This window comes from Thalia democratica, chromosome 6, assembly GCF_965202585.1.
Source record: "Thalia democratica chromosome 6, ktThaDemo2.hap1.1, whole genome shotgun sequence".
Taxonomy (NCBI): Eukaryota; Metazoa; Chordata; class Thaliacea; order Salpida; family Salpidae; genus Thalia; species Thalia democratica.
This window is the reverse complement of record NC_139170.1, coordinates 34,263,048-34,286,945: the sequence shown is the minus strand read 5'-3', so window position 1 is coordinate 34,286,945 and position 23,898 is coordinate 34,263,048. Positions and strand designations below refer to the sequence as shown.

The 23,898-nt window shown below is 27.4% G+C and overlaps 2 protein-coding genes across 2 annotated transcripts; both read right to left on the bottom strand.

Moving 5' to 3' along the window:
* Window positions 1–2,235: 2,235 nt before the first annotated feature.
* LOC145838075 (malectin-like) lies at window positions 2,236–15,399 on the bottom strand. The gene is made up of 6 exons (XM_082945611.1): window positions 15,265–15,399; window positions 13,541–13,745; window positions 10,503–10,682; window positions 9,334–9,391; window positions 4,891–5,004; window positions 2,236–3,570 (listed from the first exon to the last, which is right to left on the bottom strand). Exons 1-6 carry the CDS (start codon window positions 15,390–15,392, stop codon window positions 3,371–3,373), a joined length of 885 nt encoding a protein of 294 aa, XP_082801737.1. The 5' UTR covers window positions 15,393–15,399; the 3' UTR covers window positions 2,236–3,370.
* A 653-nt stretch (window positions 15,400–16,052) lies between these two features.
* Window positions 16,053–19,911, bottom strand: LOC145837878 (trafficking protein particle complex subunit 8-like). Its single transcript, XM_082945360.1, has one exon. The coding sequence runs from the start codon at window positions 19,905–19,907 to the stop codon at window positions 16,335–16,337; it is 3,573 nt and encodes a 1,190-aa protein (XP_082801486.1). The 5' UTR covers window positions 19,908–19,911; the 3' UTR covers window positions 16,053–16,334.
* Window positions 19,912–23,898: the final 3,987 nt, after the last annotated feature.

The window sequence follows — 23,898 nt, the reverse complement described above, 5'->3', positions numbered from 1 at the left end:
TGTTTTCGATAATTTATGCTACACTGTTCTATTTTAGATCTAGGTTTTTTAAATACATTAATATGAATAACGTAACGAGAAAACTAGTTATTATTTTTAGTGCTAAACCCTATAGGAAGCAAATAATTATTATTTTCTACTTCAACATAGCTAAATGTTTAAATTGTGTTTCTATTTTGTTTAAAATTTTCTCTAATAACGTCGTATTAATAAAATGCTGTAGAAATCTCAACTTTTTTTGTTTCTGAAAAGCTTCATGTTATAATCAAACTGTTACTTCAATCGAGTGATATTTACGTTAATTATCATGAGTTTATAGACAAATGTTTTTTTCCCTAGTGAAAAAATAGTTTGCTGCTTTTCAGTTTATAATTTTCCGTATTATCCCGGCTTCTAGTCATCTAGCAAAGTTACGAGAAACTCTGGATTCAGTCTGAGTTGAACTAAAATAAACGAATCACCATTGTTTTTTACAAAGATAATAGTTGTACAATTAATTAATAATGTAAATTGTAGAATAAAAATAAAAGATTAATCGGTGGCGTAAATGTATAGAGAAAAATATTAAATTCATCATTTTTTTATTGCTGCAATTCTCATCTCTTTTTCCAACAATGACACGGACAGCTTTCTTTTTTTTTAAATCAATTTGGTATTACATCAACCGTGAAAAACATGGTCGAAACTTTCAAACTTTGCTATACATTCTCCAGTCTTGTTTGCTGAAATACTTTCGACGCTTTTGTTCATGATGCAGATAGAACATTTTTCAATCTTGGTGTCTTATGCCCAGGTAGCTAAGGCGAAGATTTTCTTCAAAGAGCTTTTTTAGTTGGTCTTGAAGTAGTCGCTTTACTTATTTTTATATTATATAAATCTATTTGAACCTTTAACTCTATTTCTTTTGCTTCCAAAGTTGGAGAAAGGTGTAAAAAATACTAAAACAGCCTTTAAGTATTGTAATACTTAATATATTAATAAAAAACTAATTTAAGATAGAACTAATGTTCAATAAATTTATCTTAATATAATAACACCCTAACAATATTTAAAAACTATAACTATACTTAGTTTGTGTAAAACTTCTTTTGGTTTTAAATTCTAAACTGTAACTCTTAGCTTCAACTGATTTATTAAAATGCATTTTGCTACAGTAAAGTTTTATTTCTATAAACTTTATAACTAAAGATTTTAGTTTGTTTGAGTTAATCAAAACCTTATTGTAAGACTTAGTAACTTAATAATATTATTTATCATGTTTCATAATTTTTAAAATCATAACTTTTTTACCGATTTGAATATCACACTCAGTTTTTTCTTCTTAATACTAGTAATAGATATAGTGGTTTTGAATAGAAATATTAAGATATCACATTAAAGGTGATATATTATTAATAACAAGTTTCTATGGTATGAATCAATAACTAATAAATCTTTTAAGATTAGCTCTTACATTTAATCAACAAACATTTTCTTCAAAACTATAAAGTTTTGAAGCAGTTCTAGTTTTATATAAGTTAATAACAACTTTGATTCTAATTTTTTAATAATTTAAATTATAACCATAAAAACTTTTGTTATTTAAAATACTACACAAACATCATTGTTAACTGGAACAAAATGATGATGCTAAATATTAAGTAATTAATCTAATAATATTTTTGCATCTGAAATCGGTTATGTAATGTACTAGAAATAACTAAAATTGGTATCGCACTTTTGACAGTTAAAAAATATTAAATAATCAAAAATGGTAGGCATAAAATTAAAGACAATATTTTGTGGAATTAATTCATATCAAATTGCTTAGTTTAAATTAATTTTTTCAATGTTGAATTATAACATCAATAAACTATTTAAACTGGTTATTATTGCTTTACTAATGCTTATTCTATCACATTTTTGATTTGAAATGCTACTTTTATGTTGATAACAAATGCGGCCCGCGAGCAGCCTTTCGTAGGGAAATTGGCCCACGACTTTTAAAAGGCTACCGATCCCGGTTTTAATTTTAAATTTAATGTGAATATTTTCAATATAAAATAACTATGAATAGTATTTTTATTGTAGGAATAATATTAACATTTACTTGTTGTGGTATAATTGTAAAGCTAGTATTATGCTTAGGAAATATAATTTGTTCAAAATTTACAACTTTAAACACTGATGTTACCCTAATTAAAATATTTTTTATTAATAATAAGGAATGCAACAACTAACAATATAAAAAATAACGCATAGTACATCTATTTATAAAATATATAAATTTGAAAGTGATAAAACATTAATTAAATTGTGCTAAAAGCGATGAAACTAAAAATAAAATAGAACTCTAATCACGAAAAAACGAACTAATTATGTTAATGTTGAAGAAATATTTAACAAAAACAACAAAAATCATCAATAAGTTGAAGGCATTAAATCTGTGCATAAATAATCTCAATTTATATCATACTTTATTCCTACTATTCACATGCAAAAAAAAAGCTTATAAAATTGCACGGAAACCATCTGAACGTAGAGGCTCATTTATCTTTATAAACCATAATTTAATTTTTTTTAAACTGTGTAGTAAAGATTTTACTTCTAAAATATCATTTTTTCCTATTTATCCAAGTAAAACTTGAATTACCTTTTAAATCAATAAAAACTGAAAGTACAAAGTTTATAATGAAAATAGTATTTACAAAGATCTGTTATTTGATGATATTTTAATTTTTCAAATTAGTTTAACCGAAAATAAAAAACAGCAAACTTTAATTAAAAATATTAAAATACAGCTTACAATAATAAACTTAATCATTTACTTTGAATAGCAATAAACTATAATTTATAAAATTTAATATTTTTAAGTTTTTCCAACAGAAGGTAAGTTGGTAAGCTAGAGGTTTATGTATAAAATCGTGTTAAAATAAATTATACAGTGTGTATCAAGTTAACAACTCAATTTAGTCTAAACTAAAAAGCTAATTAATTGCTTATACAGTTGCGCAATACAATATAGTAAACTATATTATTTTTTTTTTTAAATACCAGTCTTAGAGAAAGGCCAGTCACCAATCATTTTTACTCCAAAAATCGACAAAAACTTTATACTATGAATAAAAGTTCTACAGTATTAAAATATTATTATAAAATAATATTATGCTTTTAACTCAAAAACCATCTAAATTGTAATAAACTGATTACTTTATCTCTTCCCAACATAGCAAATTAATGATAACTTTATAGAAAAAATACTGTTTTTATATATATATTATAATACTTTACACCACTGTAAATAGTTAGGTGAGTACAAATACAAACCCTGTGATAAATAATACTTGAGCCAACAAAGCACAAAATACGTGGAAGCTTGTCCTGAATATAATTAAACCCTGCAAAGTAGCAACAATGTTGGAATGAACACGGACAAGCTGATGATGATGGGTAGGAAGAGCGAAGTGTGATCGTCCTTGTACGGGTCCTCCACCTTCTTCGATCCCTTCGTCTTCCTCTTCACCGGCTTCTCCTCCTGCTTCTTGTATCCCTGCGTCTGCTTGTGCAAATCCTCCTCTTCCGGATCGTATTCTGCATGGATATGATTTGTTGTTACAATATTTTCTTACATTAGTTAACGAGCATTAACTTAACTCGATTAGCATTTTTTTTTAAATGACCAAACTTTAGATCTAATTATTTTCCTTATGTTTAAAGCTAAGTAAGATTTTTTTTAATTCTAGAGAACGCTCCTTTGCCTTTAATTTAAAAAAGAATCAATTGGATTGGGGTTTATATTTTTGAGTGTCGCACAACTTATAACATTTTTCCATATTTTATTTATGAGGGATTTCATGTTCAAATAATGACAATTTTAGTAAAACGTTTATGGGTCATGTCTTACATAATAACAGTTTAGATAAATAAAAAACGATAACCATTTAAAAAAGTCATAACTAAGTGCATTTAAATAAGTTTAAAACTTTTTTTGCTACAGTCACCGTTAGAAAATTGAAGGTTTTGGAAATTTACAATTGGGAACATTTGTATAAATTATTAAAATATTAGATATTTGAAAAAAAAAAAACAACAACCCTTGAGAACACAGCAAAATAAAAATATTAAAAAAAAAGTATATATTTTGGCTAAAACATCCGTTAGATTGAAATTCTAAAAAAAACATTTTTTTTCTAAGGGGACCCACTCAAAAATTCAAATCTAGATCCAATGAGTTTTTTCTAATTAAAGGCAAATGAGCGTTCTATAGAATAAAAAAAAATCTTAGTTTACTTTAAACATAAGGAAAAAAATAGGAACGAAATTTAGGACATTTTTAAAAAATTGCTATAAATGCTAAGTTAACGCTCGTCATTAGTTATGTCAAAAAAGTAATGAGTTTTAAATAAGCATGGCATTTTATGTTTTATTGCATGGCATGATTGTAGCACGTAATGTTAGACCAGGGGCAAGCAAACTGCGGCCCGCAGGCCTTATTCAACATTTTATTTCAACTTAAAATTTATGTGCTATCTATAAAAGATAATATTGCCTACTTTGTGGTTCAAAAAAATTATTAAAATTGTTCATTTTTGCCAACCCCAGCGTTAGACAACACTAACTTATCTTATTATACTTTACATAACCACAGTAATTTATGTCTTTCTGCAAAAATAACTAATAATAACTAAAAAAATAACAGTAATAACTACATCCTGCGATTATAAACTTATATAGCGTACCTATAACCTCATATGATTAGTACGTTTTGAATATCAAAGTGTTTTAACTTTTCATTGTTTACGTTTATACAGTTAAGTCAGTACAAAAGCACATTAATGTAAAATCAACAAAAAAATGTAAAAAGAATATTATAGATGAAATTTAATATCAATACTTAGTTTATTCAAGCACCTTCTTCGTCACTCTCAATATCGAAGTTTTTCATCTGATTGTTTTCCTCTTCGTTTTGATTGGTCGGTTTCTTTTGAGCATCTTCTCTCTCAAGTGGTGGTAGCTTGTCTACATCTGTTAAGAAAAATCTACTTGCAATAATTTATATTTCTTAAACATTATCATTTTGTGTATAGATTAAAAGTATAATAAACAAACCTTTTTCAAAAACCTAATTTTTTGTATATTTTCAAAATATTCATAACATACTAACTACACTCTTAATACAAAAAAGGCGAACAAAATCAACAGCTATTTCATACTGATTTTAAGCATTTGAAGAACTTTTTTAATATAAATTTTAGCATAAAGTATGTATAACTAATTAGAATTAAACCAAAGCTTGATATAAATTTTAACACTGGTAGTTCAGTTTAAAACTTTTTAATGTTACAATTTAGTATAAAAAGAGAATTTTATTGTTTCACAATGATTAATAGTTTTTTTGCTTATGCAAAAGTCGGAAATTGAAAGATTAGTCATAAGTTTTGAAACTTTCCAACGTTGCATAAAGCTTAAACTTATTAGCATACATTTGCAACGACATATGTTGCATTGGAAGCTTTAGTACAGGGTTTCCCAAACTCATTTACTAAATCGCCCCCTTTTCAGTAACTTGAAAAAAAATCGCCCCCCACGATTTTACAAAGTAGTTTTTCTTTTGAGTACAAACTTTTGAGCTAAAAAAAGTTGTGTTCGAAATGTAATTTAGTCTTGTACTTCTTATGCACGCACTTTTGTGTTCAAAGTAGTTTACAGGGCTTGAGAAAATAATTTACAGTTATTTTCTTAGAAGCCCAGTAAAGTGTATTAAAATACTTGATTACTAAAAAGCCTTGAGTAATCTGTAATCAATCCTGTTTAAATATGAACTGTTTTGAAACTATAGAAACTTTTAGGTCAGTGGTGGACAACTTTTGTAGTCAGCAATTCATATTTACTAAAAAATATTTTCTATTTTCAACTCGTTAGAAAATGTAATTGCGGGCTGCATGATTTAGAAAAATTACAAATAAGAAAATTGAAAAACTCGAGCAAAATTGTAATAAAATGATTTAGTATTATTGTAATCTAGGAAGTACTTTTGTGAACTGAAAACGAAATGAAAGCGTATATCAAAATATTAAATATCAAAAAACTAAATTTTAATTAATTTTCACAAGTAGTTTTCAATTTACTTAGCGGGTCGAAATTCGACTGGATCTGCGACTGGATCTGAGCCGTACGTTACCCACCTGAAATTTTAACTTAAACCTGACATTTTAATAATATCTCATATAACAAATTTCTGACATTTAGAAGTTAATACTAAGTAACTCATTTAAGCCGCACAAAATACTTAAATTACTTTATAAATAGGCTTTTTTTTAAATATCTATACCAGAGATTAAAAAACTATAAAAGAATTAACAGTTTATATTACACTAAATGAAATAAATATTAAAACATTATTTCTGATCTGGTTAAAGGAAGTTTGACCGACTGGTTGATTATCTCACATGAAAAGTGGTTTCATCAACAGCTTCAGTTAATGCAGTAAGTTTACTAATTTCAATGCTAAGATATATTGTAAGCAATTAGTTGTAAAGTTAAAAAGATAATTTTTAACTTTTTAAACTATTTGTTTCGTAGTAGAATACCATGAAATAGCATAGAAATAGCATGTTTCGTAGTAGAAATAAAAACTTTAATGGTTGTCAAAATATTACAATCAGATAATAGTTTTATAGTGATATAAGTTGTATACATATTAAACTAGTAATAACAAAAACCTGTCAAATAAAGGTCTTTCAAACAAATAAATTAATCACTATGCTATAAAAACTTTTAGTGTAATGTAAAACAACGAATATCAACTAAAAAATTAACCAGGTCAAAATAAAAATATTAAAATCTTTAAAACATAAACCATTTAATAAATATAGTAGACTTCCGCTTGAGTACGCACTTTGAAAAAAATCAAAAAGTGCAAACTCAAAATATTATTACCATATTATTTTTTACAAAATGACAAATTTCAATATGTTATATGCAATGATGTTATGAATAAATATAAAATCCACTAAAACATAAAACAAACTTTCATAAAAAAAAAAGATCTATATAAGCTATAAAATATTATATATATATTTTGTTTTATTAATATTTAGTTAGTAATAGACTTTACTTTAGTTAAATTTAATAAAATATAAATTTGCACTTTTTTTTGGTAAAAAGTGTTAACTCAAGAGGAAGTCTACCGTAAATAATATTTATTAGGCATTATGCAAACATGTTGTAGAATTAATAGCTTAATAAAGTTGTTATTATAAAAAGACTACTTAAATACAATACAAACCAGGTGAAATAAGAAATACTTCAAAAGATCAAATAAAATTAAAAAACTTTCATAAAATAATGTCTGCTACTGAAGTCTAATATAATGTGGAGGATGAGGAATATGACTGCTTGCAAGTTTTTCTAATCTGATTCTTAATTAGTAAAATAGAGCCTTAAGTCACCTCCTTTATAAATATCTAGATTAGACCTTTTGCTCAAGATGTTGAAAGCTTTCTCAACAACATAGTTAGAAGGAAAAGGTATAAACAACAATCTAAATTCTCTAAAATGATTGGATACTTTTTCCTTAGTTTTTGTTGAGTCCAATAGCTTTCATATCGTTCTTTGGAAGAATTTACTTTAAGTTCAAGGTCAGTTTGTAAGTCTGAGAAGGTTTCCTGTAAGTCGTTTACTTCAAAAGTATTTGCCTCGAAGAGATCCATACTTTTATCTATATGATAGCTTTTTTGTGTCAAATCTAAATTTTACTACTTATTATGTTAAAATTGTTAAAAATTCCAGATTTTTTCCAAGTTTTTTTTGCTTAAATTGTCAAATTCTAGGTTTTTTTAGATTTCTAGGTAAATTGGCAACCCTGTATAGGTTTATTTCTTAGTCTAACTTAGTGACTTTTCAAAAAGCAACTGGAAATATCATGAGGTGATAGATAGTAATAAATAACATAGATTTTTACAAACCATTTATAACCCCAAATAACATATATGTCAGGTTATAAAGTAGTGAGAGGGATTCCAATCGTCTATGATATATTTAATTGTTAAATATGGAAATATATAAATGAAAATATAGTATTTACTTGAAAGTAGGAGTCATAAGCACTAGATTATTTTTCTTTTTTTTTCATAAATAAAATAAACTTTTTGTTTAAGTTTTACCTCAGGATCAAATAATTAATAGAAGGCTAAAAATAGTAAAATAGCAAGAAAAAAAGTAAAAATTTATGACAACCCAAAATTTTAAAATCGCCCCCTTTTCGCCCCCTTACTAGTTATCGCCCACCCTTTCGCCCCCTTACTAATTATCGCCCCCCAAAATACTAAAATCGCCCCCAGGGGGGCGATATCGCCCACTTTGGGAAACCCTGCTTTAGTAAAATACAGTATCACATCTTAAAACTTTCCGAAAAAAAATTAAAGAAATATACTCTTTTGCTGTAAAAGCAAGCTTAAACTTTTATTTATAGTCGTACATGAAACTCGAATAAAAAGCTATATGACAAATTGTAAAAACTATTGTGATATTGCACAATAGTGTAGGCTGAATAAAAAAAAATTATAAAGTTACAATTTTCAATACAAAACATTCAAAGTATTTGTATATTTATTACTCAAATACAATACATTTTCATTTGGTTCATTTAAAAACTTGATTAAGGGCAAAGGAGGTATAACACTTTTTTTCAAAATTAATTTTATTTTTTACATAACAAGATACTTTTTACCGCTTGTTAAATTCAAAGTACCTTTTGAGAAATAACCGATCAAAGCTAGAGCGTTCAATAAGTTCTTTGTGGGAGGCGCAAACTAAAAGGACAAAAATAGACTATTTTACTAAAAATCTTTCTCCTCCTCAAGTTTTTGAGCAATTGTTTTGAAACTTTTTCAGAAAAATATAAAATAAATTTTAAACAACTTTTAGGAAAAAGATTCATTATTTTTTGTAAAAAGAATGTTTTATAAAAAATAAACAAATTATTATTATTTATTTTGGTTGTAAATTCTTATATGGCGTTTAAAAAAATTCCGTTTTCTACAAGTTGTTTGTAATATTGAAAAGTACATTTCCTGAAAATTTGAATTAAATAGCTTTAAAAATTAAGGAGGAGATAGTTTTTTAGTAAATTTTCAAAAATTCAGAGAAAATCGGCATAGAAAATTTTTGACCCCATACGGTTGTATCGGATTTTTTTACAAAACTTGTCATATCTCAAAAGTAATTTTTTTTTTGTTAAATTAAAAGTATGTTATAGTTTTTACTGTAAACTTAAAAACAAGAGCCAATGGTTTTTTTTAAATAATAAATATTGTTAATACTAATAAATATTAATTCAAAAAGCAAACTCACCATCAACAGTTCCTTTGAGCAAATAGAAAGCGCAAATTTTCGGGTTGTCCTGAGAACCCTGTTATATAAACATTGTGAAAAATATAAATCTAATTTCTTGTTTTTTAATCTTAATTATTGCATTTTCTAAATGGGTTAAAAACATTGAATGTTAATGGGTTGTAAAACATAAAGTTTAAAAAAGTTAATAAACTGTTCATTAATGATGACTTTTTTACAATCTATAAAAGGCAAAAAATATATAGCTTGTTAATTACCCTATTTTGTTTTGTATTCTGAACTTATTTTCACCTTACCATAATATTTGTATTAGATTTTTTTCAAAATTTAATTGATATACACACGATTAAGTTAGACTTCACTGGAAATTTACATTAAAATTTTTCTTTTACAGTAATTTATCGAAACTATTAATATTTTTTTTTATAGAAACAACTTTTGCTTAATTGTACTTTTTTATGAGATGTTTTTTTTTTTAATAAATGAACTTTATTTTTAGCTATGAAAACTTAGTAATCTGACCATTAAAATTTTTTTTTTAACACATTAAAGCTTGTCAAACTTGGAAAAAATTTTCATACTTTTATAATATTCCCGAGATCATTTGTTTATCTTTTTTGTATTTCAATCATATTATATACTATATCAAAAAAAAAAGTATTTCAGAAGTTAAAGGTAGATTTTATGTGCGATATAACTTATAATCCCAAAAAAATATTTCAATTCAAAGACAGTATGCTCTATTGTGGTTTTTTATATAAACTAATACCGTAAACTATTTAAAAAACTAAAAAAGCAACTTTAGTTCGGTTAAATTTTATGAAACTAAAATAATACTTTAAGTACTTTTGGTTGATTTTAGATTTTTTAAGCTGTTTGAAATTTTTCTAGTTTTTTCAGTGAGTTCATATTAAAAACAAAAATTTTAAATAAATAAAACAACTTTTTGATTCTACTTCTAACAATTAATACTTTACAAATAAGAGTAGTAACAAATAAATTTTTAGTAATAAGTTCGTTGTTAACAAAGTAAAATATAAAAATTTAAAACCTTGAGAAGTTTTAGTTTTAGTTAGTTTAAACCAAAAAAAAAATTAATTAATAAATCTGGCGAATCAATGATAAAATTAGTATGAAACTAACAATACAAAGCAAAACGTTATTAAAACCTTTACAAGTTCCAGCTTGAGTTGGTTGCCGATGGTGGACATCTCGCCTTCAACGTTCAGCTTGCCCTGCTCAATCTTGAACGGCACCAACAAGTCGTGAGCCACCGAATACCCCACCTCGCTGAATATGTCCAAGTCGCTCGCCACCACGTGCTGATCGTTGATTCGAACGTCGAATACCTAAAAAGGTGAAAAGAAGTTATGTTTTTGTATCTAACACTACTGTTGTTTATATTAAGCAGCTTCTTTCTTTTAGTAAAGATTGGTTGCTTGTATAAATCAGTAAAAACGAAGTCAGATGGATCTTAAAAGTTTTCAAAGGTACGTTTATGAAAGATGTTTTTTGTTAATATATTAACAAATAATAGTTTTTGTTGCAAAACTCGAAACTTGTAAAGATTTAAGGTGACACTAATAGTAAATCAGTTCAAGTTGTCAACTAAAAGTGAGTCTTGTAAGAATATTTAGGTAGATAAACTATAAAATAATGATTTATAAACAAAGTATTTATTTTTGACAATGATTATTATACAAAGCATGTAAATGACTATAAAATTTGACTATATCCATATTTTACACATTTTACTAGTACTAAGGACTTGTTTGATTACATAATATTCTAGAATAAAAAGTTGCTTAATTAAATAATTATGAAATTTAGCAATTTGCCTACTTATTTATTGAACACAATTTTAATAACTTTGTTTCAATTGAAATAAAATTTTCACAAACTTAATGAACACTTCTATTTAAAATTTTATAATTGAGTTTACATATATTAGTATAATTATATTGTATGATTGACATAATGATTTTAGGTTTCTAATTTAGCAACAATACTCAATGTGAGAAACAATTACATTTATTGTATAACACTTAATGATCAAGTATGTTAATAAACATGAATATATAACATTAAATAAATGACGTATATAAATTTAGCTTATAAAACTACTACAGACTTTGTTGCATATTTATAAACTTACTAAAGTTTTTAAAAAAATATAGTTTACATTTTCTCTTTTAAGAACTTTGTACACTGCTGCTTTGTTAACAAAAAAACTGATAATTTTTATTTACAATAATTAAAATTATACTTAAAGAAATTAACTTTTTTTCGTATTTTGAATAAATTTAAAAACCAACAATATTTAAGGACTAAGTTTAAAATGGTGTTTTTTGTATGAAGCTAGTTTTTTTTTTAACTATAAGACTATAGTATAATATACAGTATTGAAATAAATGTGATAAACCTTTGAATTTTTAAGCTTGTTATAAAACTATAAGATACTTAGCAAAGTTATCATTCCAAAAAAACAAACGCCTAAAAAAACTTTATTTATTTTACAAAAATAGTTTTTATAAATTCTAGTACGACTATATAATTACTTAGGAAAAATATAAGTCCTTAAAACCATTTAAAACTGCAAAGAAGCCAGCTAATATATTAAAAGTTTAAACATATGTGCAAAAGTGGTTGATATATATATATATAATTAAAAAACTAATGATATTTACAAACTACATTACTTACGTATTATTGTAAGTACAATTAAAATTTACACAAAAATAAATTCAATTTCAGAAAAAAGTAAAGATTAAAAGAAGTTCTTAAAACCAATTTACTTCTAAAAAACAAACTGCTGACGTAAAAAAAAAGACATCATTAAATAAACATTCGGAAAATAAAGTTTTTACAGCATACGTTAAAAATAAAAGCCTGCTGTTTTGTTGGTTGAAATCAATAAAAACAGATAAGAACTACGAGTAATTCATTTACTTTAAGGAAATAAAATGCATAAACTTTTGAAGATTATTTTTGTACAGTGTTATATATAAAATTTTGAAAGCGTAGACTAAAGCATATTAAATCAAATTGACTTGCAGAAACAAAAAATATTTTTTTTTTAAGAACTAAATAAAGTGCAACCTATAGTGCTTTTTAATCTTAACTTGGGCTAGAAAAAAAGTTAAAGGATACTTTAAGATAAAATTACTTTAAATTTGAATGCTTTTCTTTATAGCATTTTTAAAACTAAACTAGAAGTAACTATTTTGTACAAACAAAATGTTAAATAGTTTTGCACAACAAAAACTGTTCTTTTTTTTTATATTGACAAACAACTTGCTTGATTTGAAAGCTAACTCAGAGCAAACAAAACAATTATTGAGAAAAACAAATTCTAAAAGTAAGTTAAAGTGTGTGTGACGAAAATTACTGTTAACTTTCACGATTTCAAAGAAATTATGAGATTTCTAAGACTATTATTTCTAAGATTATTAAATTTGTAGAGCTGAACTTTGAATACCATTTTTAGCAATCAAGTAACAATTAGGTTATTGTGTAAAAATTTTATTTACACTAGCAGATCATAAGGATTATCAAAAAAATAAACTAATAAAATTTGAAAGTATTTACTTAATTCAAATATTATAGATTATAATTTTTCTCAAACTTTTAACTGAAAAAAAGTGTATTGTGTTTTATAGTTACACACATTAACATAGTCTTAAGTTTTGTATGAAGAGATAGATCACCACTTGATGTTTTGTTCACAGAAAAAAAAATCTTATATACATTGACTTAGTTATAAATATTTTTTATTCAAACATTAAAATAATTTATTAAATAAAGATTATATACACCATTATACACATTGTAACCAATAACTAAGTTAAAACATTTAAAACAAATATTTTATTAAAGAAATAATTAAGGTAACACATTTAGAACAATACATGTAATTAATTTTTCACAAGTAAGTGTGGAAACAAACATTGTGCTGGACTGCTTTCAAACAAACTTAAGTATTTTAAACAAGATTATATTTAAATGTAGCTTAAAGAAAGTAATTTTATATCTCTTTTGTTGATTTATGAAGTATTCCTCTACATAATAAAGCACTATGTGTTTTACATATCAAATAACTTATCTTAACTTAACACGGTTTAAAAACATCTTTAAAACATATAAGTAAACAAGTTTAAGGTAAATTAAATTTAACCAATCATTTAAAAGAATATTAAAAAAAAAGTACTTTCTGTTGTGGACCGTGGAAGTATACTTCAGCGAACTTGAGCACGAGCACGAAATTGCCTTCCTCATGCACTGGTATGGTGTAATGGAATGTCGAATCGTGCCACCTCTCAGTCTGGTACAACAACTGATCCTGATCACTTGCCCTTCTCACGTGCTGCCTCGCACCGTAATCACTTGACACTCCCACCGATGATGTGTCAGCTCTGTGTGCAGTATTTACAAGATTAATCTGACACATCAGCTCTTGTATGTACATTACGTGACATGAACTTGATGTTTAATCAACACAATGCATAAAGTTACAAATAGATAGTATAGACAAATTGCATTATTAAATACTATTCAACTATTAGTAAGTTTTACTGATATAAAATCAGCGGGTAGCTATCAAATTTGCACAAGCGGACAAAATTGCACAAAGACACTTTTGCACAAGGGGACACTTTTGCACAAGCAGACAATTTTACACAGATTGAATTTTTTAAATATTTTTTTTTAAATATTATTTTAGTTATTGATTTTGTTTATAATGCTTTACTATCACTGTTACCTCTAACTCTTACCGTCGTTCAGTAATTTTTTTTAATTTTGTTTTTTTATTAATTTATCTTTTAGTTTTTTTACCTATATTTTTTGTTTTTTTTTTTTACTTTTGCTCAAAATTGACTCCTGGTGCAAAATTGTCTTCGTGCAATTTAGTCCCCTCGTGCAATTTTGACCTGTTCTCAGAATCAGCTTTGTATAACAAATTATTAATAGTATGTAACTGATTATGCTCTATAAATTTGTATTTTGGTTTTAATTTTTGTTTTTATTCATTCAGATTATTCTAAATTTTTTTCAAACATCTTACTAAAAGTTTCAGAACAAAATTTATCAAATTAACATTATAAATTAATAAGCTGAGCAAGCTAAATTATTATAATTTAATGTAATTGTTAGAAAACTAATTAGTGAAAAATAGATAAAATTAAGTCCTTAAAACAGTTTAGTAATTACAATAACTTAAAGTAATTTTGATATAGATTAAAATCACAACAAAAAAAAACTGGCATTTAAAAATCACACATGTTATAACAAAAGAGATATAAAGCTAAAATATAAAAAAAAAGTTTTTTTAATAAAAAATTTTAAGTACACAGTACCAGGGTTGCGAGATTTTGCTGCAAATTTTCTTCAGGTTTTTAAAAGTACACGTTGTTGGGTCTATGTATAGTTTAAAATTAAGTTAAACGTAAAAAACTATGTTAGTAAGTATAATTTAAAAAAATGCTGTAAACCTACTTTAAATAAGTTTCAATAAAAAAAATTGATGATGACAAAACATTTTTATCTTTATGATAAACTTTTTGTGCAAATCAAAATTTTACTACTTAACATGTAAAAATTGTTTAAAATTTAAGGGTTTTCTGGTTTTTTTTTTTAAATTTCTCAAATTCCAGGTTTTTCGGCAACCCTCACAGTACACAATGTTAGCTTTTATACTGTAACAGTTCGAACTAAGATAAATGCTAATTGAAGTTAAATTTACAAACTTTATTGCTATGACAAATAGTATTTATATTCAATTTTATTTTATAATAGAAGTCAACCAAACTGTAACAAATTTGACTGAAACTAGATTTAAAGGTATAAAAAGTAAATATATTCTAATAAACTTTGTTCATTTGATAAATAGGTTCATTTAAGAAATTTACAACTTTTAACATTAAAAAAACTTACAGATAATTGATACCATTCGATCCAACGTGGCTGACTCCTCCAGCGTTGAGGGCGTACAACACGCGCGGATCCGCTGACACACGGAGGCAGCAAAGAGAAGCAAGCAACAAAAATTTAACTAGCAGCATGTCACAGTTGTCCTGGTAAAATGTTAAGATCACAAATAACAAGAATATTGCATCTGGTTCGAGTACAAAACACTGATAACGGAAATATGTGAGACAAACACAAAATAACTATGACATTTATGTAAGTACAAGGATAAGATAAGTTTGCACATTTACTTTTATGAAAGAAAAAGAATTTTAGATTTGAATTTTAGTTCGCAACTTTTTTATATTTAAACTAACTAAAACTTTCTAAAGATAAATTTTGGAAAAGTATAAACAAACTTTATACAATTTCAATTTTACAGATTATAGAAATAAAATTTTAGCCTTTTTTGCATAAACAACTTTAAGATAGTTGTTATTGTAAAATCATTGAGACACTAATTATTTATACAACTACAAAACAAGTCAAGTTTTAAAAGACTAAAAGTATAATAAGTAACTATTATAAACCAATTTTAAACCACTTCTATCAAAACTAGTATAAATTATTTTTATGTTTTTAGTTATTTCAATTTAAATCTTTATGTTCAAGTAAATAAATTTTCATAAAAAAAGTTTATATATCCAAATATTGTTTTTTCTTCAAACTTTCAGAAAAGAAAAAATAATCTAAAGTAAACTAAAAACTTATTAAACTTAAATTTGAATTGGTATCATAAATTGTTGTGTAATAGATATAAAAAAATATTCAACTTTATTTAAATTTTTAATGCTAAAAATATGCACATGATATAACTACAGTGTTTAAGAATAACTTTAAAATACTAAAAAAATGCATGTGTGATTTTAGTTGTTTGTATATAAACAAATGCTAAATTAAAACAAATTCAAGTCAGCAAACATTAATAAATAAAATTAAGCTCTCAAAATTTTTCAAATAGAAACTAGCATAGTTTAATGATTGCAAATTGTCTAAGATATAAACAGTATTATCAAGTTTTTTTTTTATTTTAAAAGTTATGCTTCATTGCAAACAGACAACAGGACAGGAGGCTGTCTGTTTTGTGGGATGAAAGTTGACTCTTCTGCACAACTCAGCGGTGTTGCCCAAACACCAAAACAGTTCAGGTTGTAAGTTCCACACCTGGTGAAGAAGGCGTTCATTTTCAACGAAGTGTGACTGCAAGGCCCCATACTGACATTGTGTAGAGTCTTGCCCGCCCATGCAAACTTGTTTGTGTTGCTTCTATCTCCCTCTTCAAGTGATTTTAGATCTAAAGTTGCATCAAGTTTCACTCTTAGTTGACAGTCATACTGATTGTATAAGGTTATGTTAACTGGAACAACACAGGCTCCATTTGTTGCAAAGTTGTTAGTTATTTCAGAATCGCAATTTATTGTCCACTTTACTACTTTTTGCAGAGCTTCCAAATTTTGACTTGTAACAGAGTTTTCAGTGAGCTTGAGATTGACGTTTTGGAAGTTCTGAGAAAAGGAAGAAAACTGTGGCACTTCTACATACGACTGACCAACACATTCCCCATCTGTGTATTGTACAGCTACAACCAAAACACTATCAATTACTACCTCTTCTTCATTCTGCATTGGATAGTTTTTATCAAAGAAACTGCTCAGATTTTTTAATCTTGAAAAGGGTTTTTGGCTGTTGACTCCATCAGACAAGCTTACAGTTTGAATCTTTTTGTCAGTAGCTGTGTAGCCAGCTATATTCTCAGAAGTGAAAGCAAAGCACTTTGAGTTAACTGAAGTAGACATTGGTTGGAGCTTGAGGGTGACATTGTCTTGAAAAGAGCATATTTTAGAAACTTGCACTGAATCAGACGAAGGATAGCAAACCACCATTGCTGACGGAAGGCTGCTGAGCTTTTCTGAAGTTTTGCAGTCAAACTGCACTCCTTTTTCAACGTAAGCTTGGTGGGAAAACCTGGTGAATCTGGTGGTGGGGTAATTGTTGCCAGATTCTTTACAGTCGTTCTCATAGTACACCACAGCTTCAACTTTGTGAACTTCAGTCTCTCTTGCTTGGTACCACAACTTCAACCTGACTTCACATCCGGGGTCCAAGGAAGGCACAATGTGCTTTTGCAAAGTATATTTTTCTTTTCTATTTCTGTCATAAACATGGGAGTTAAAAAAGTTTTCGTTAACATCACTCAACTCAGTTTCAGGGTTGGTTATCAAACAGCAAGAAGCAGATAGTGAGACAAAACTCAAATTGTTAGCAGTTTTAGGTCCAACATTTTTCAAAGTAACCAATGAAGAGTCTACCTCATTTAATTTAAGTGAAGGTTTAAGTTCCTTATCTAAATTTACCATAACATTTGGCATAGAAGGTACTACATTTAAGAGAACTCGATACTCTTTTGGAAACATATGTAGTCCTGGTAAGCACACAAACTTTTGAGTTGTGCCAACACTGCTCAATGAGTAGCTGACTCCTGTGATTTTGATGGAACCTAATACATCAGGCTTAAGACTAAATGATATGTTTTGAACACTAAGCTGTTTAATCAGCTGAGATTCAATTTTTTCAACTATCATTGAACTTATACCATTTTTGTCTTTGTTAGTGTATTCATATAAAAGAGTAACATCAGTTACTGATATATCAAAGTTAAGCACATTTTCAAAGCAAACATCAAAAACAAATTCTTCATTTTCTATGACTTCATTGCCCTCTTTTTTTGGTGCAATTAAGTGATTGGGGTAAAGTTTGTACTCTGAATTAACTTCAAGCCTCTGGAAAACCTTTTCATTATAATTCTTGATAGATCCTAACCGTACTTTGTTATTTTTATACAAAATAGTTGGAACTCTAAAATTCACCTTTTTATCAGTTTTGTCCTTGTAAATTCTAGCTACATCTAGATATTCATTAAAGAACATAGTCTGCTGCACAGTGTTTTGCACAGATTTTAGTACTAGTTGTTCTAAACAATCCAAGGCCTTTTTTTGGTTGTTTAAAGCCAGGCACAAGCGACCATTGGTAACATTCATCAGGTCTAAAGCAAAGTCCCAACCCTTTTCATTGTAAACCTCTAATGCATTAGAATAGCAGTGCTGGGAGCATTTTTTTGACACTTTCTGATATCTGTGACCTGCTAACACCATGTAAAAGCCATATTTTCTCACTCTTGGAGGGTTGCACTTTAAATTGCATAGGGCAACCTGCTCCAAAAGCATAGCACACTTTATTTCATTGCTGTCATACGTAAATTTCAAAAGTTGGTTAGCTGCGTCATTGTACAACTTCTGGTGACTCAGGCACTCAAAACTTAACAGGACACACCTGAGAGGAACTATAGCGTCACAGCCTCTGCTTGTGTAAGTGTCAATGGACTTGTCAATGTCCTGACTGGGATAGCCTCTATAAACATTTGGGTACATCATGAACTTGCTTAATGCAGACATTTCACCTGCGCTTGCCTCCAAAATCCAAGACTTTTCGCTTGGCAATTCTTTTTTGTACAGCTGGTGGTAGAATTGATAGGCATTTTCATACAGTTGACACAAGAAGCAAAGGTCAGCTGCTTTTCTTAACTGTTCCAACGGATCACCCCTACTGCCAGGTGAGGGACTTGAACTAGCTCTACTACCTCCAAGCCTCATGAAGCCTTTGATAAAGGTTCTGCCCAGACCATTTCTCTTTTGAATGTCGGTATTGAAATTTTTAATGTATTTTTCCATGTGAGGAATAAGGGCCTTACTGGAACACTCAAACATAAAGTTGCTGATACTCTGACAATCTGCATCAGTCATACAGCTGCCATAAGCTTTTTGGTTTTCCAAAACATCTTGCTGAACACTGAGTCTGCTACTCAACATGTGCTGACTCCAATGGTCAGAAATGTTTTTGTTCTCACCATCTGATGCAGTGGAATTGATCTGAAGCAGGTGACAAGAACTGCTGTACATCGTTTGCAGTTCCTGGAAAACTGATTTGGCTCTTGAAATATCAGCTTTGGAGTTGTCATGCAAAAGCACAAAGTACTTAAGAGTGTTCGGGATCATCCACTTCCAGTTTGAGTCCGGTGTGCTGTGCTGGATTTGATTCTGGTAAGCACTCAGTCTGGAGAACTCTTCCAGCGGATTGGGGTGAGATGAAGACACAACAAGAAGGCAGGCCACAAAGTGGTTTATGTACTCCTTTTCTCTTTGAGGAACAGAGCTGATCACATGGTTCCTGTAGCTTTCAAACCAGGGACAATTGAGATTGGTGGCAACGGTGTAATTGTCATTGAAAATTCTGTTCTTTTTAAGGGACTCCTTGTTTGATATGTGGTGCTCTACTACTTTGTTTATATCTTCAATGGCTTGATTTTCAGTAGGAGGTGTGCATTTGAGATCTTGTAAGGACAGATGCAGGTCGGATAAATGTACAGGTTGCCCATTTGGGTCTCTGACTTGCAAATGTTCATTGTTAACTATACAAAATGGTTGTAATAATTCAACAAAACTCAAGTTGTTCTGCTTGCTAACAAGTTCTGCATCTTGGCTGCAAAGCACAGCTATGTTTGGTCCAAACACTTTTTTCACAAAAGAAGTTGATGAAACTGAAGTGCTTGACATTTTTTAAGTTTTAAAGATTAAAAATTTCTAATTAAATATATAATTCTAAACTTGGTTATAAACATTTGTTAAAGAATAACTAAAAAGATATGAGTAAGTAAAGATTAAAACCCTTTTATATTTTAATCTATAAAGTTAATAAAATTTATAGTACTGTTTTGTTGATGCCTGAAGAAAACAACAGTATTGTCCTCCAAAACATAACAAACTCTTGCACTTGAATCTGATGTAATAGTTTTACTTGATTAATTCAAATTAAACCAGGTTTTTCAAAAAATAGAAATCTAAATGACTTAAAAAACAAACTTAAGGGCATAGGGGGGGGGGGGGGGGGGGGGGGTAAACACCCTTTTTTGGTTTTTGATCTTATTTTATTTAGTTTTTACTAAGCTACAAAATGCTTTTTACAGATTTAAAAAATTCAAAACAACTTTTGAGATATAGCCGGTCAAAATCAGAGGCAACAATAGGATCCTTATGGGAGGCGCAAACTAAAACGGCAAAAATAGACTATTTCACTAAAAATCTATCTTCTCCTACATTTTTTGAGATAACTTCCTCAAATTTTCAGGAAATGTTCCTTGATATATTTAGAAAATTTTCCCACAGAATTTTCTAAATATTGCAAGAAATATTTCCTGAAAATTTGAGGTAGTTATCTCAAAAAACGTAGGAGAAGATAGATTTTTAGTAATTTCTAGTTATTTGCCATTTTAGTTTACGCCTCCCATAAGTAATTAGGGGGGGGTAAACACCCTTTTTTGGTTTTTTATCTAATTTTAATTGGTTTTCACTAAGCTACAAGATGCTTTTTACAGATTTTAAAAATTTAAAATAATTTTTGAGATATAGCCGGTCAAAGTTGGAGACAACAATAGGAACCTTATGGGAGGCGCAAACTAAAACGGCAAATAACTAGAAATCACTAAAAATCTATCTTCTCCTACGTTTTTTGAGATAACTACCTCAAATTTTCAGGAAATGTTCCTTGATATATTTAGAAAATTCTGTCAGAAGGAATTTAAAAAAAATTAAAAAATAAAAACTTTATAACAAAAAAAATTAAAAAAAATGTTTTTTAGTGATTTCATTTTTATAATACAACTTTCTTTTTTCAAAATAAAAAAATCCCTGCATAATCAATTTAACATAAGTAATACACTTTCTGTGAAAATTTAATGATTGGGTATAAAATTATATAAAAGATAGATTTTTAGTGAAATAGTCTTTATTTGTATTTTTGGTTGTATCTTAGTGAAAACTATATAAAATTAGATAAAAAACCAAAAAAGGGTGTTTACCCCCCCCCCCCCCTACGCCCTTAAGATTTATTAGTTTATGTAAATTAGTATAATTCTGTTTATGTATTTATAAAACATCGATTTCAAGCCAAAAATTATTGTTGAAAAAACGTCAAATACAATGTTATTCAGCTTGATATTGGTGCAACATCATGCTGGTATGGTAATTTAGCATAGGTAATTACCAAAAGCTATTTAGGAAACAAATTATTATTTAAGATATAATAACAATAAACCTTTGTTTGGATAAACAGTAACACAGGGGTCAAAAAAGAAACAATTTTAATGTGCTTAACTAAAAGTAATTTTTATTTATTTTCTTCATCCAAAAATTTTAGGGTATTGATTATCTTTCAAATAGAACATTAAAATTTTTAAATATCTTTTTGAAATTAAAATTATATTAAATTAGTTGAAACAAAATTTTAAACGCCACCCACAGGCTACATATTGTGGACCCCTGCAGCAGCACAATATTAATCGAGGTATCGAAATAAAAAGATTACAACTAAATTAGTGAAACAAAAACACATTTAGATGTATAAATACTAAAGAAAACTGTGAACAAAAATGGTCAAAAAATTGATGTAAAGAAAAAACTTTTGGTTATCAAGCTGCACACCATTTTCTTGCATACAAAGTTTTTAGTTAGCTTTATAACAATTAAAATATAACTTTAGAAAAAATTTAAATATACATGTTTTTATATCAAGTTAAATAATAAGTTTGAAAATGCTAAGCACAATTTTTTAAACCAATTGCTGACAATTTTGACCATAGTTAACATAGTATACTATAAACACTACAAAGTCTACTCTCTTGGTTTTTAATTTTTATGCTTGTTTGTGTTCACATTTACTTGTTGCCCTTGTTGTTGCCATTTACTTGTTGCCCTAACAAAAGCTTTCTACAACATAATGTAGTATTATTTTTTATAAAATATACTACTTAAACAATTAAAATTAATTGATTTTATGCATAGATTACTGTGATATAACTGCTTAAATTAACTTGAGATTTTTATAAACAATAAACACTTCTCAAGCTTAGTAAAAATTTTTGGGCATCTGTTTACCTTCTAGCTGATTAACCCCATCCCTTGTCCATAGTAAGTAAAAATTGACCTGCTAGTTTAAAGAAACTTTTTGATTAGTAAACAACTTATTTAAACGTAAATGAAGGTTTGTTTTCATGTTAAAGATGTTATCTGAAAATTTTAATTCCTCCTTGATACCCAACTACTATTTTGCATGTATTTCAAAATATTGTTATTATTATTTTAGTTTACAAGGTACTAATATGGTACATAGAAAATATAACTTTAATCTATCTTCATAACTTACGTGTCAAATTTAATAAAAAATTCTGTAATACTATTCTGAGTCGACTACTACTTTTTTCTTTTTCAATTTATAGAAGAAATCTTGAAGGAATACATTTTAATTCTTTATAAAACTTCTATTAAAATTGTTAAAAACTATTACGGTTAAACAACATACTAATTGCAGTTTTTAGCATCTAGATAAAAAAAAATCAAATAAAAAAAAATATTCACAAGTTTGACTGAAGTCTGAACATATAATTTAATATCATATAATAATTGAATTAACTATAGATATTTTAGTAACTTTCTTCAGCTTGCTAGTAGCAAAAAAGTGATAATTTACATCATAAAATACTGAAAAACTTTGAAAAGCATACTTCAAATTCAAAACTCTATTGAACACCCATTTTAATTTCTAAAAGTAACGAATGATGTTGCAAAAATTTAGATAAAAAAACCTTTATTTTCTTTCTTAAAGTAAAAACTAATGGAATAAATTTAGTAGTTGTTTTAATAGTATAGCACAACAGACTAGTACAAAAGAAAAATAGCATCTTACATTTGCCTGTCTAATAACTTAGATATATCAGCGAAAATTTTGTATGTTTGTTTGTGTGAAAAGTTCAAGTATATAATTAATAAGGATTGGATAAAGCCAATAATAAAGAAGGCACTTCAGTTTAAGATCTTAATATGATTTTGTGGTTCTTGACTGGTAGTTAGTAACTGAATAAACAAGCATTTAAGTGGTATAATTTTTAGATTGCTTGTAGAAATGCATAAAAATTACTCTAGCTCGATATATCAACGTTAAAACAAATAAAAATTTGTTTAGTGTTCAGAATTTTTATTTCTGGAATTCTGATAACCATGCAATAAAGTTAGTATGCTTAAAAATAGTTATAAAACTTGCTAAGTTATTATAGGTGTCAGCCTAACAGCAAGTCTATTAGCCAGTAATCTGAGCGCTGTTATTTCTCAAGCTATTTAAGAGAAATTGCTATTTTGTGTTTTAAAAACTAGTAATGGTGCTTATAAAGTTACTAAACGAGACGTTAAGAGGTGTCACTGGTTTGCGACTCGATAACTGAAAGGTTCTTCGTGCACTAGATCCTAGAAGTTTTAGGCTAGGACCAAATATTTTGAGCGTATTTTCTTTTTTTTGGTAAAAATTTCTTAATAAAGTTCTGTAAAAAATTTATTTTAGAATAATAACAACAATTTGCAAAAAAAAAAAAATTAAATTGACATTTATTTTTCGTTAGGATTTAATTTCTTAATTACTTATATTAAAAAAAAAATTATTACTGAATAATTGTACTTCCTTACTGATTAAATGTAAATTTTCTCAATTGCCTTCTACGAC

What these genes read in the sequence shown, in the direction of transcription:
- LOC145837878 (XM_082945360.1), bottom strand. Translation starts at nt 19,907, where the DNA reads ATGTCAAGCACTTCAGTTTCATCAACTTCTTTTGTGAAAAAAGTGTTT.
- LOC145838075 (XM_082945611.1), bottom strand. Translation starts at nt 15,392, where the DNA reads ATGCTGCTAGTTAAATTTTTGTTGCTTGCTTCTCTTTGCTGCCTCCGT. An exon ending in TCGAATGGTATCAATTATCT is followed by an intron (nt 13,746 to 15,264) that starts GTAAGTTTTTTT and finishes TACTGCACACAG; the next exon opens with AGCTGACACATCATCGGTGG. An exon ending in TCCACGGTCCACAACAGAAA is followed by an intron (nt 10,683 to 13,540) that starts GTACTTTTTTTT and finishes TCACCTTTTTAG; the next exon opens with GTATTCGACGTTCGAATCAA.